The sequence below is a fragment of the Strix aluco genome, chromosome Z, assembly GCF_031877795.1.
Source record: "Strix aluco isolate bStrAlu1 chromosome Z, bStrAlu1.hap1, whole genome shotgun sequence".
In the NCBI taxonomy this organism is placed as follows: Eukaryota; Metazoa; Chordata; class Aves; order Strigiformes; family Strigidae; genus Strix; species Strix aluco.
This window is the reverse complement of record NC_133971.1, coordinates 27,138,315-27,151,708: the sequence shown is the minus strand read 5'-3', so window position 1 is coordinate 27,151,708 and position 13,394 is coordinate 27,138,315. Positions and strand designations below refer to the sequence as shown.

At 41.5% G+C, this 13,394-nt stretch overlaps 1 protein-coding gene across 4 annotated transcripts in view; it reads right to left on the bottom strand.

The window, feature by feature from the left end:
- FAM169A (family with sequence similarity 169 member A) overlaps positions 1 to 11,365 on the bottom strand; it is a 35,747-nt gene extending 24,382 nt beyond the window's left edge. The window contains exons 1-2 of one of the 4 annotated variants that reach the window (XM_074812883.1): positions 780 to 812; positions 336 to 375 (exon numbers count right to left, since the gene is read on the bottom strand). Coding sequence is in view for 1 of the 4 variants with exons in the window: in XM_074812880.1 (XP_074668981.1) it covers positions 11,323 to 11,331 (9 nt within the window). In the remaining 3 variants the exon portion in view is untranslated. Of the gene's footprint in view, positions 1 to 335; positions 376 to 779; positions 813 to 2,007; positions 2,086 to 11,021; positions 11,134 to 11,322 lie in introns of those variants that run through there. The other 3 variants (XM_074812880.1, XM_074812881.1, XM_074812882.1) reach the window with 3 other exon arrangements.
- Positions 11,366 to 13,394: the final 2,029 nt, after the last annotated feature.

Sequence of the window (13,394 nt, the reverse complement as noted above, 5' to 3'; positions counted from 1 at the left end):
CTGAAGTACTGGATCACAGAACTCCTCAAGGACTGCCATGCATGTTTTATGAATCATCATGCACCTTGAACCAAGTTCTATCTTAAAAATACAATCCTACCATGATCTCCCAGACTAGCTATAAGACACATCTGGGGCAGCATCATGATGAGACATAAATAACTAATTATATTATCTCCATATATACACTAGATGCTGATGTTCCAGAGAAAAAGCCAGGAGTGCAGAAGTCCAAGCCATGCTCCAGAACCAGATCTGATGCACCAAACCAGCAATCATCTTCTCAGTCAAAGCAGCAGGAATATAATTTCTGGTTTGCTATGTTAGTCTCCCACCTTGCAATGTCCAATTGCTGGTTTGGTGAAAGCTGTTAAACTACATAGAAGTGGGAAGAAAAATAAAAATTTTTAAAAAGTGGTATTTTCAGTCTACTAGTTTCAACTACCAAAAAAAAAAGCATCACATCCACCACTTCTAAAATTGTTAAGTTCTACTAACACTAATTCTATTAACAGACAAATTACATAAATGTGTCTTTGCTTAGACTACCAGCTGTCACATACACAAAACATTTTCATTGCTTTTGTTTCTTCTTTATTCAACATCAAATACTTTAAATTGGGAGGGGTTGTTTTTAAATGTTTTTTCTTGTTTTATTCAAATACAGTCTGAAACATTTAAATAAGTAAAAAGGTTGTTCATCCTTTTCTAATATAAAAATAAGTACATTTTAAACCTGTGCTAAAATAATTAATCATTTAAATATGTATAGATAGTACCTGTCTGGTTTATTATGAGTCTTGTAGTTTGAGACAGAGAAAACCCATCCTGTAATTGACAGTTTAGACCATTATTGTAACCACGCTTTTATGCTTTATAAATATCCCCATCTCTTAAAACTCTATTAATTTTAATTTGTAATGTAATGTACATACATCAACTGCAGAAGCAGTTTAGGAAAGTTTTTAGGACATTTTAGGAAAGGGAAGTTGTTTTTTAAACAATAGAGTATATATTATTTCTTGAAAAACATACAGGCTTGAAGAAGCAACAACAATATGCTATTTGATCTGCCACACTGAATAGACAACTCAAACCCTCCTCACTCAAATAACTACATATTTAGAGGTAGGTTTTCTTCACTTTTAATTCAAAAAGCTTGTATTTGTATATTCCTAAGTGGTCTTCACACCATTATCTGCACCATAGCACTAAGGCATATAAATACTATTTCCCTGCAATGTGTTTTAGAGAATATAGACATGTCAATCTTAAATACAAGTTCGTGCCAACTCGATAAATTTGCTCTGGTTTCGGGTTTCTTTTTTTTCCTAGAAGGAAAAAAGTTTTGAATCAGCTTATGCAGCTCTGCTTTTCTATCAGAGGCACAAATCAAACCTGTTGATTTGAATGCAAGTAAAGAAACAAAAATAAGCCTCTCCATTCATTTATTAGCCACCACAATTGAACTTTAATTTACTTGTGTAACACAGAATTATGAAATCTACATAAAGGATCTAACTCCTCAGCCCTGGTAATTGCAGTGGAAGTCAGCAAGAGTTATGGTCAAAAGGTCTATGTGACTGGGTTCAAAAATCTCTTGTCAAATGAAACATGAACAAGGAAGGAAAAAAGAAAGAGTCCTCTACATTAATTATTTTTTAAATTGAAAATAAATCATGTAAATACTTTTTTTTTTAAAGTTTGAAAAAAGTATATTAATTTCATTAAAATAAAATACCAGCTTCAAGTATCTAAAAGTTCATTCTACAATTAAATATATTCAGGATGTTCTAACATGTAATAAAAAAATTAACAGTTGGTAGGTCTAAAAGACTAAACTGTAACCAAGACGTACTAACATAAAAATAGATACTCTTAATGAAAGTATAAGCAGCAACATTAGAGAGTGCTTTTAATCAACAGGTGGTTAGATTTGCAGAAAACATGAACTCTGTTAACAACTACAAAATTATATGGCTAGTGGAAACAGGACAGAAAACTTACCAGTTATCAAAACTGAGGTGACAGTAGTATGAAAAGAACATATTATGCAACTTCACTCTCAAATCCACCTTAGGTAGGTAAGGTTCTTAAGCATATGCCTGATTAAGCACCTGTGTAACACCACTGGCATTTTGCTCAAGTGATTAAAATTAGGTATTTGATTACATAGCCTATTCAATCAGAGACTAAATTCTTAGATATACAAACTATCAACATGTTATTTACATTTTTTTACAGTCTCACATTTTAATGCGATTATCCGGTTTCTTGAAAAGCACTTTCTTCAGTAGAGAATTTTGGGAAATTAATATGCACAAGTGCTTCCTACAAGGAAAGTGTGCCAGAGATTTAGTAAATTAAAATTTTGTGTTTGAGACTACTCAGTCACAATTAATAAATCTGAAAAATTAGGTTTTCTTAAAGGAACCTTTCATGCCTTCCCTTTCTGTTTCTCAGAGTCAAGGTGAATATATCTATAGACAAAATGAAATCCATTCCAGTTGTGTTTGAAAATAATTGACATCTAAGAGACAGAAAAATAGGACTAAGTGGGATTATTACTTCCTGGATCCACCTCTCTGACATTTATCTGATCTCTCCTGTGCTCAGCACTCACTCTTCTTTCTAATCTCCCACTTTCCTGTATCTTCCCTTCACCACACAAGACAAACCTGATTAGGGTCTTAAATACCACCAAACCCCATATAGATACCCCTAATAAACCACCTCTCGTCACTGGTCTTTCTCCCTTCCATGCCGCAGCAGTTTAGAGCAGCTCTTTTGCAGTTCCACCCGCAGCTCCCTCTAATTTTGCTCCTTCACTTCATATCCCACAGCATCTGCTCTTAAAGGTCTTAAAGGCCTTCCTATAGTCCAGGACTTGTAGCTCACACTCCCTCCTCAGGTGGCTGGCTGGCCACCTTGGACACACCCAGCCATACTGCTCTTGCTGATCTTCCACAACTCTGTGTCCCTAGGTTCACCTCCTGCTTCTCCAGGCACATCTTCATCAAGGCAATAAGATATGTCGCCTCTCTGATTTTCTGCAGCTTTATTTGCCACTTGCTATCAGAAGACCATCTAGTCCCACATGGTACCCATGTTTCTTGGCAACGTGTTCAGTTTTCAAATCTTCATACCTTCCTCTAACATTATCCCTCCAGTTTGGACAGGCCACCTCATAAACAGATCTAGTGATTTCAGAGATAAGAACAAAAAAGAAAGCTCTTCTCTTGACCATACTTACAAAAACCCCACTGAATCCATTTAGACTGCTAGTGGACTATCAAGCCTAATATAACTAACATAACACTGCAGTGAGACTGGTGTTGCAGTAACCCTATGTACACATTTGCATCTATTTTTAAAATGCTTGGTTGTGCTGAGCTCTCCTCTATCCCCACAACTGAGGTGGACTTCAAAACTGCACAGATTAGATCAGCTGATTGCAGACACACCTTGGCACAGTCTAATAAGTTACTGCTTATCAGTCAAACAAGAGCAACTCTCTTTATGGCTGCTTTGAGAATACTACAAACGCAAATTCAAATGTGATGGTGACCATGGTTACTAACGGTGAGCAGCAGGTCATTAAGCTTTGCAATCATACCCTCCATACCCAAGGAGTTACTAAGACAGTGACCTGAGCTACAAGTATGCCACATGAAGTCTGTGGATGTCATGGCTTTGAGCTGAGGAGCTGTAGGAAATTCAAGGGTTAAGTAGTACTCAAGCTCTTTTTGCCCTTTTAAAATTATCTGTAGGTGTTTTTGTTGTTTTTGTTTTGCTTTTGAAGTCTTTTGCAGGGAAGACCTACAACTAAGAAAGCAGCAATTGCCTTTGTTTTCTGGGTGATTCAAATGAAAATGCAGAAAGGGAGGTAGGAATTAACATGTGATCTTCCCAGGAGTATGAGTAAGTCAGAAATTAAACAGGGAAAGCAAATAAAGAAGACTGCAACAGATCCCTGTCAGTCAACCCTAAAACTTTCTTGCAGAGCAGCCAGCACACAGAATTGAGAAGTTTCAGAGTCTGACTATATAGCACTATAGCCCATTTACAATACCTTGAGGATCAGAATCCAGAAGTCAGCACTACAGTAAGTATAACATATTTGGAGAAGTAAGAATTTAAACCTTTCTGGAAAAATTGCAATTCTTAATCTGCAGTAAGGGAATAGACAACTATCTCCAACTGTTACTACAACTATGTTCAGAAGATGACAGATGGTTAAAAATACAGTCTTTAATAAAAGTGAATGTCGCACCTCAATTACTGTGTTCAGTATTGGGCCCCTCACTACAAAAAGGACATTGAATGACTTGAGCGTGTCCAGAGAAGGGCAACGAAGCTGGTGAAGGGTCTGGAGCACATGTCGTACAAGGAGTGGCTGAGGGAACTGGGGTTGTTTAGTCTGGAGAAGAGGAGGCTGAGGGGAGACCTCATTGGCCTCTACATCTACCTGAAAGGAGGTTGCAGAGAGCTGGGGATGAGTCTCTTTAACCAAGTAACAAGCGACAGGACAAGAGGGAATGGCCTCAAGCTGCACCAGGGAAGGTTTAGACTAGATATCAGGAAGCATTTCTTTCCAGAAGGGGTTGTTAGGCGTTGGAATGGGCTGCCCAGGGAGGTGGTGGAGTCCCCATCCCTGGAGGTGTTCAAGAGGCGGGTTGACATAGCACTGAGGGATATGGTGTAGTTGGGATCTGTCAGTGTTAGGTTAATGGATGGACTAGATGATCTTCAAATCCTTTCCAACCTGGATGATTCTGTGATTCTGTGAATTTTACCTGCTATTTGCACTCAGTGTTCCACAGAGCAAATTCTTTCAGCTGCACACAGATGAAGGCTTGACAGTGTACAACAAAATCATGAACTTCACAGGCAATGCAGTTTATGGACTTACCAAACTAGAGTGGGATCAAGGAACACCAGAAGAGCTAGGGACACAGACCTTGAGAAAGGCAAGGTAGAAGTCAGACGACAATACCACAGATATTGAGAACAATGTTCAAAGGAAGTATCAGGGCTTTCAGACACCATGCTTGGGCCACAGCCATTACTGAGTGTCAGTCTGCGCCCAGTCATTCTGTGAAGAGGTATTTTAAGCTACCATCCCAGGTGACAGACACCATTCTCACAAATACAGTGTCAGGTCTAAGCATTTCCATATGCCCATACAAAACAGCACCAATACTTCCTCACCTTTACAAAGGCCACACAGACAGACTACCCTAACCTAGCTCACAGCTGGACTCAGCAGGGAATATGTTTGTCTTCCTCACCCCATCTTCAGAAGGATGCAAAAAAGGCACATATGAGCTAAAACTATAACACTAGAAGTAAACTCCATCCTCTGAAAAATAAGCATTCAAGAAACACAAATTCAAACCTAGCATCAATATGACTAAGAAGCTAGGAAAGAGTCAGGCATCTGGTAGGCTGTTCCAGGTAGAAGAAAAAAGCATGTACTGGTATTTCTTGTTTATGTAGAAGTCCTGTTCCCAAAACAAAGGAAGAATAAAACATCAAAAGAGTATTTCATTGCTCAGAGCCCTCAAGAAGCTGTTCAGACTTCAACTGACTTACATCCTTCTTCTCTAAGCTTTCCAGTGGGACCACACAAATGAGCAGCAGCTCAGGGCACACCACCTTCCCCAAAATGAATTGCTTCTCCCCACTGTCCATACCTACTGCCATCAGAGCCAGTATTTAGCAAACTCCTTAGCAAACAGAGCACATTCCTGAGCAGCTCTGCGTTTGCTTTTGCTTTCGGCAGCCTCATACTTGCAGATGTTTCATTTGTTTCCCACAATTGTCTGCATATAACCACTGCTGTTTTAGTTCAACCTATCACAGCTGCATTATAAAAAAAAATTCATTAACTTGCATTCACCAGCTATCAGTAAGCATGTTACCACAGCACAGAAGTTCTATGTCTAAGAATGTTAGCAAGTATATCTCTAATAGCAGAAAGAAATTCACATACAACCTTCTCCTTGGTGTCACCCTGTCCTTATCTCCATCATCAACCATCCTGGCAACCTTCCAAGAATTTACAGGCTTCTGCATACCACATCTCCCATGCTTCTCACTGTAACACATCTGTAAGATTCAAACTTCTAAGCTACATCTCCCTAGTACCTCAGCTGTCTTGTTATGGATGTACTTGAAGTTTTTTAAAAAATACCTTAAGAGCTTCAATAACTGATCTCTAGAAATACAGACACTACTTGCTTGTTAGGGGTGGGTTGAGAACAAAGACAAGGAAGTTAATCATATCTCTGAGCATATCACCATACCATACTGTATAAAAAACTGGAACAGTATTAGCACTGCTAACTCACAATATTAACCCCAAACTAGTGTTTAGCTTTAAGCCTCAGTTGCAGGAATCATGTTGTAACCTCCAGCTTCTTCAGAAAACTCCTTTCTGCAGCTTCAGAGTAAAAGTTGACAACATAAACTCTCAATGCTGCAGTATCAAAAGAAATAAAATACTCCAACATTTTAAAATCCTTTTGTCTGTGCTGCATTGTAATAACATTTACATTGTTATTGTTACCATCCTCCACTATTTTATCAACTCACAAATAATTAAAATTCCACAAAGTTGTGATTATTGCTGGCTAATTCTACAACAGCTGTGAGAAATGCTATTCAAGTTAGAAAGCCTTTCTATTTGCAGGGTTTGCTACCTGCAGTAGAGCTAGATAAATGGTTGGTCTTCTAGCAATACAGTTGCTAACCTAAACACATTTCACATTTTTACACCTGGTGTATTAGAAGTATAAAGTCAGTTAGGGTTAATGCAGCATTCCATATCATTCAAAGTTCATTGATACTTAGTTCTTGGAAAAGGCCAATGCAGCAGCAGGCTCACCGCCACTGCTATATGCTCGAACTTCTGAACAGGGTATATTCTTCTAGCATTGCCTCAGCGACTACTGGACCACACCTTTACCAATTATTCTTCCTCTTCAGTGATCCACAGAACTAAAGAACCCTATTTAACTACCCTTATTTTACATGTTCTAATGAAGCCTAGAAGAAAGAGTAATGATAAATTCAATTCATCCTGGCCCACAAACAACTTCTAACCATAAGCAGAAGGGAGAGACACCAGCACTGGTCACCAATTATACACTAATAATAAAATTGTAAGATGTTATTTTACTACAAAAAGTACAGGACCAAGAGAGGGACAACTCAGATTTGAAAACAAATCAAAAGTCTAAAATGCTATTTTGAACAGCTGTATAACACAGCTCAGTACACAATTTAGAAAAATGCATCTTCCTGGATTTTCAGTTCAAGGAATCACTTAGTACATATAGATGTATCATTTAAAACAGCAGTAGGTTTTTCAGTTAACTTTGAAAACAAAGAATGAGAGATGTTGTTCCTGACAATTCTCTCTAATTTTGGTGAGATTTTAGGGAAGATTTGAAAGGTCATCACTCTTTTGGGACAGGATTCTTTTACTTATTTTAGGGAGATATTTAAAGGCTTCCTTGAAATCTCAGGCTCAGTGGAGAACACCAACTAAGTTTATAATGATTAAATAAATACATGCTGTCACATCCCATTGTTCAAAAAAAAAAAAAAAAAGTCAGCAGTAGCAGACAAAACTGCAAGAATTCCAGAAAAGAGCTATCAAGACACTGTATGTGCTATTTCAGTCATATTTAAAATAATGCAGTAGAGGAAACACATTAAAGCAGGTTTTTCCACTCAGGACTGTTTAATCCATACTGTAACAGCCGGAAGCAAAAGTCTGAGTGTTGAATTTTGCTTGCTTGATTTTTTTAAAACCCATTTCTACTGTATGAAAAAGGTTTTTTGTTTTTAAACACTTTATTTATGAAATGATTACCTAAGACGCATTCATTTATGAAAGCTGTTCCAAAGAAAAGCACGCACCTCTACCATAGCTGCCCCAAACTACATTTCACAGATCAAAGGATGACTATGGCTTTCTGGAATGTGTAGCTGATACAGTTCAATGACTAGGTTACAACTTCATAAGTCTGGAGGAAAGTATTTATCTGTGAGGAAATGAGAAGTTAGCAACTTGAATAAAGAAATATTTAAGGAACAGTAATGTGTAAATAAGCATAAGTAAATATTACTTCAGTTCTAATATTACTATTTGTATTTGAAGTTTAGAAACATAATTGGTAACATCTTTAAATCATTAGTACTACTTGATATTCATTGATTGTTAGGAGATTAATACTGTGGGAATATAAGGAGAGACTGGTGAGAAGGACTATAAACACACTCAAGTGTCTTGCAGGTGGGGTGTCAAAAACCACACATACTAATTGTTTACTTTTGTGTGCCTGACAGGTAGAACATCTGTGTATAGATAATATAGGCCTGTGATAGACTCAGAGGCACCTTATTGAACATCCTTGAGATTCCTGCCCTGCTGCAGCAAAGATCAAAGTACAGTGGAAAACTATGCCTGTGGAAATCCCTGATATATAGGCAAAAGCAGCAGGTTCAAGATTTTTTTTTTCTGGCTAGCAAGGACTGAGCTCCACAGTGCCTGTGTCCCTGCTTGCATGCCTCTGCCCAGGTGCTGCTGTGCAGATCCCCCAGGTCACAAGATAACAAGAATAAATTTACCCTTTGCTTTTCATCCTTGGTTTTGTGTTTTTTTCTGCATCCTGCCTGTGTCATCTTATACAGATACCAACCCTTATTATACCTAAGAACATAAGAAAGTGAAGGGCTCTTCTACTCTGATAAATTTCTCTAATATCACCAAATTCCACATTCTTTAGTGATTTCATATCAAACATTTCAATTTTTCACATCTAAAAATGAAAACAAAAGCATTAGTAAGTGTCAGTCTTAACACTGAAGTGAACTTTCCATCTTTCACTGGCAAAGATTCTGTACAAAGATTGTGTAACAGGTATGTAACTATAACTATTTAAACCAACCTGCACAGATAGGATGTTTGGATAAGTAAGGAAAGTTCTAAGTTCATTCTGAGTTGTGTTATGTTTACAATACTAACAGGCATAAACACCACCACCACCCCAAAAACCTGGTTTTAGTTATGAAAGTGAAAAGGCATTATCTACCTTAATATGCATATGGAAGAAACTAAGAGTACTTTCGAGTCATTCATTTCATCAGAGTAATGCCCCTTTGCAAAGGAGCTGGTTAAGAAGCACTCCAAAAAGACTTGGTACTGTGTCTTGATCACACATTGTTGGAGACAGTATATTGGAAAAGAATCCCATTTTCCACAACAGTAAAGAAAGGCACTGTGAAACATTTGCTTCCATACAGAGCAGATGTTAAGCAAGATCAGATTGGAGGAAGGGGAATGGGGAAGCAACTGAAACACCTGTCTGCTATATCAGAGTCCTCAGCACCTTTTCATTCATAAAAGTGTTGAAATTGAGACGATCATTAAGGTTAACAACACCTGAATTAAACCACTCTCTGCCCTAATGTTTTCCCTCTATGAAACAGGTGCTAACATGTTTTCTTACTAGCACCATTAAGACAAGAAGTGAGAAGTTCTTCAGTATCTAAATAAAGCAGAGGTCAATTAAACAAGAAAGGTACCAGAATGATTAAGGAAACAGAGAGAAGATGCACTCAGTTCCTATAAGAAGAGTTTGAAGGAGAGGCAAAACCACAATCATTCTGATCTGCAGCAATCTTTTATAGGTCCTCCAGTGAGGCAGCACTGATTTTATTATACTGATCATTTTGTCACAATACTTACACCCCTTAAAAAAACTGGTGGGTTATATAAAAGACTATGACCAATGGTGCAGCCCAACACACAAAGCAAGTATCTGCACTTAAGCAGAAAGAAGAAAAAGTTCCCTTCTCTCTCCTGCACGCACATACACAAAAAAACAAGTATCAGCTGGACAGTGTCTCCACACCACAGGCTAGTTTTCCAAACTCCTCATTACTGATACTGAAAACTCCAAAGCCCAGAAGAGCTTAAAGATCACTCTTTAATGGTTTTCTCTAAATAGGACATTAATGTGTATATAAAATCAGTGAGTTAGTTTATTTCAGTATCCATTAATGTCAGTAAAACCTTTCTCAAGCTGGATTTAACACTCCATAACAGGATAGCAATGGTACACCAATGGATAGCTTAGGCAAGATGCTTCCCCTTGTTTTCAGAGGGAAGAATCAACCCCACCTCAAAGTAAAATTCAAAAAACCTCACACATCACATACAGGAAAACAGAAGTGCATGTGTATGACTGCACACATCCACACGTACTTGCACATATATGCACACATACAACCATCTTTTGTGGGAGGCATCTATTGTAGCATTGCAATTATTATTTTCATATATATGTGTAAAGTATATGTATGTATAGTTAATGTTCCATACCCGTGTGGCTGTAACACATAACTTACAGAGCTACAACAGATGCCACCACAAAAGATGGCTGGTCCAAAGCAACACGGAGTGGCCTGGACCGAAACTCACACCAAACTTGGCATCACGCAAGCCCCGGCCCGCACCCCGCGGAGGCCAGGCGAGACGGAGGGTGGCGGGCCCGGCCGAGGGGAGGCCGGGCCAGGCGGTCCTCCGCGCCCGCGGGAGAGCCTGCCCAGTCCCCCGCGCCTGACGGAGCCGCCACCGCCCTCCGCCCCGCTCCCGCGGCACCGGCGGCCCCCACGGAGCCGGGCTCGGCGCCGCCACGCCGGCCTGCCCGCCGCTGCGATGGCCGCGGAGCGCGGCGCCCGCGGAGGGTGGCGGCGGGGATGCCGGGGATGCGGGCCTGCCGCGGGCGCGGACGAGGGCCCGCGGGACAGAGGCCGCTCCTGTCCGCCCCCCGCCGGGCAGCACGCCCCGCGCCCACCGCCGCGGCCGCCAGGGCTTTGCCTCCCTCCATTCCCCCGGCCTCTGCGGGCGGGCGGCCGCCGAGCCCGCCCTCCCTCCCTCCCTCCCGGGCGCGGCTGGGTGCGCGGAGAAGCGGGACGCCTCAGCAGGTTACCCCGCAGAGCCTCACCCCAGCCGGCCGGGCAGCCTCCCGCGGCGACGACAGCAGCAACACAGAGATGAATGGAGGCGGAGGATGCGACGACCGCACGCCTTCACAGCCCTCCCCAGCGCACCTCCGGCGCCTGATATCCTCCGCCCGGCGGCTTCCCCGCCCCTCGCCGCTGACGCACGCCCGCTGCTGCGCCGGGAGCCGCCGCCGCTCGCCCCGCACCGCCCGCCATGGCGGCTGCCGGCGCCCCCGCCATCGCCCTCCGACATGGCGGGTACTGTGCTACCATCGCCCGCCTCCATGGCAGCTAGCGTGGTACCTGTGCCATCGCTCACCACGGCGGCAGCCCCGGTGCCTGTGCCGCGGTCAGCCCCGGTGGCTGCGGTGGTACCCGCGCCGCCGCTCACCACGGGGGGCCGGGGGGGGCAAGTGCCGCTACCCGTCCTGTGGCCCTGGCACACAGGGGCAGCCCGGCGCTGCCTTGGAGACCGGTGGTTCCCGTGGGGAGGAAGGAGCGAGGCCACGCCTAGTCTCGTAGTGCTGGGCAGCTCACCGTGGGGCTGGGGGTGCAGCACCGCCCGGGCCAGCGGGCGCTGCCTCCCCGCCTCCGACAGACACCCCGGGGGGCCGCGGGCCAGCCTGAGGCCTCAGCGCCGCCCCTGTTCACCCAACTGGGGGGCGACAGCTGAATCACTGGCAGGGGCGTGTTTTCCAAAGTAAAACGGGCAGCCCTTTTCCCCAGCACTGACCACCACCAGGCCACGGCACCAGAGTGCCCACCCCCAAGAAAATCTGTGTGCCGGAGAGCTAAAGAACAAGAAAATCAGACAAGGGTTCTTGCGGGAGGACAGCACTCACCCTCGACTCAGGCTACGCAAGGTACTCTTGCGTTGTAGCTTATGATCCTTTGTTCCAGTCTGGGGAAGTACTATGCACAGCTGTGGTGACACCAGTGGGACAGAGGAGGCTGGGCACAAAATGGTGTCACTGCCCAATGTGGGGGACAGCGGTCATTCCATGGACTTCTCAGTGCTGCCTGCCAAAGATAGGTTTGTTGCTCCAGGGACCAGAGGAGCAGGGATTCAGTGCGTTAATAATGATTATGGGTGTGTCCAGAATAATGCAATTCTGCTGACACTGTCAGATTACAAGAGGGGTTTGGGGAGACAGCATGACCAAAACATTTAAAATGCAGTGATTACCTTAAAAATGGTTTTACGACCAAGCTTTCACAAAGCTTTCTGTTGGCTACAGAAAAAGAGATTAACATGGGAATATCCTTTAGGTAATACTAAAACACATTTATTCAATCAAGAAGACTTTTGAGCTCAAAGATCGACTCATACACCTCTATGTAGTAGGACCAAGATTTATGCTACCCTAATTTTTCCTCCTAATTAGAGTAATAATGATTATATTCTGCACTTGCCTTTCAGAGAAAGACAGAAAATTTTACACAGTGTTACATAGTGAAAATTGTTCTGCAATATGTAGTAGGAGAAAATAAGGCATGTTGATGGAGTAAGATTAGATTAGATTCCCTGTGTTACACAGTGAAAATTCCCTTTGTTACATAATGAAAAATGTTCTGCAACATGTAGTAGGAGAAAAGAAGACATGTTAATGGAGTAAGATTACATTAGATTCCCTGTCGGGAAATTCTTAAAATTAGTAACTCCACTTCCTGTATGTTTTGCTTTCATGAAAAATTAAGGAAAGAACCTAGAGACTGTGGGTTTCTATCATCATTTTTGCTGACAGTTTCATGGAAGGACCAAGCACCTTTGGGGCTTTTTCTGTGAAAAATTTTTCATCCATTTTTTGTCATGGTTATTTAACAGGTATTGTAAAGGAGATAAGGAGACTTTAACATACACAATGTAATTTAATAAAAATATTTCCCTTCTTAATTGCTTAGGATATGGTTGTACTATTAAAATCCTGGTCATAAAGTCTTTTAGGAAAATAAATATAAAGACAGATCTGCTCTTAAGGCAGAAAAATAAACTCAGACACATATCCTTCAATAAATTATTGCCTTCATGGGTCATGTCCAATATTGTTTAGAAATAAATTTGCATTTCATTTTCTTTTTTTTTTTTTTAAATTTTAATTGTTATTACTTCTTTCATGCCATGTTTTATGTCTGGAAGAACCTCCATGCAAAACCCACAAATAAAGACCCACTTCTGCTTTCTCTTTACCTTAGGTTGTGAGGCTTACAGAACTCTTGACATAAGATGCTTAGTCATGGCTAGTGCTTTTTCTGGTTATCATATTAATTTCACTGTGACTTTGTGTATCCATTCCTTCTCTCCTATATCATGCTTACATTGCAAATTTTTAAAAGCATATTCAACCTTACTATCATGACTATTCACATGAATAACA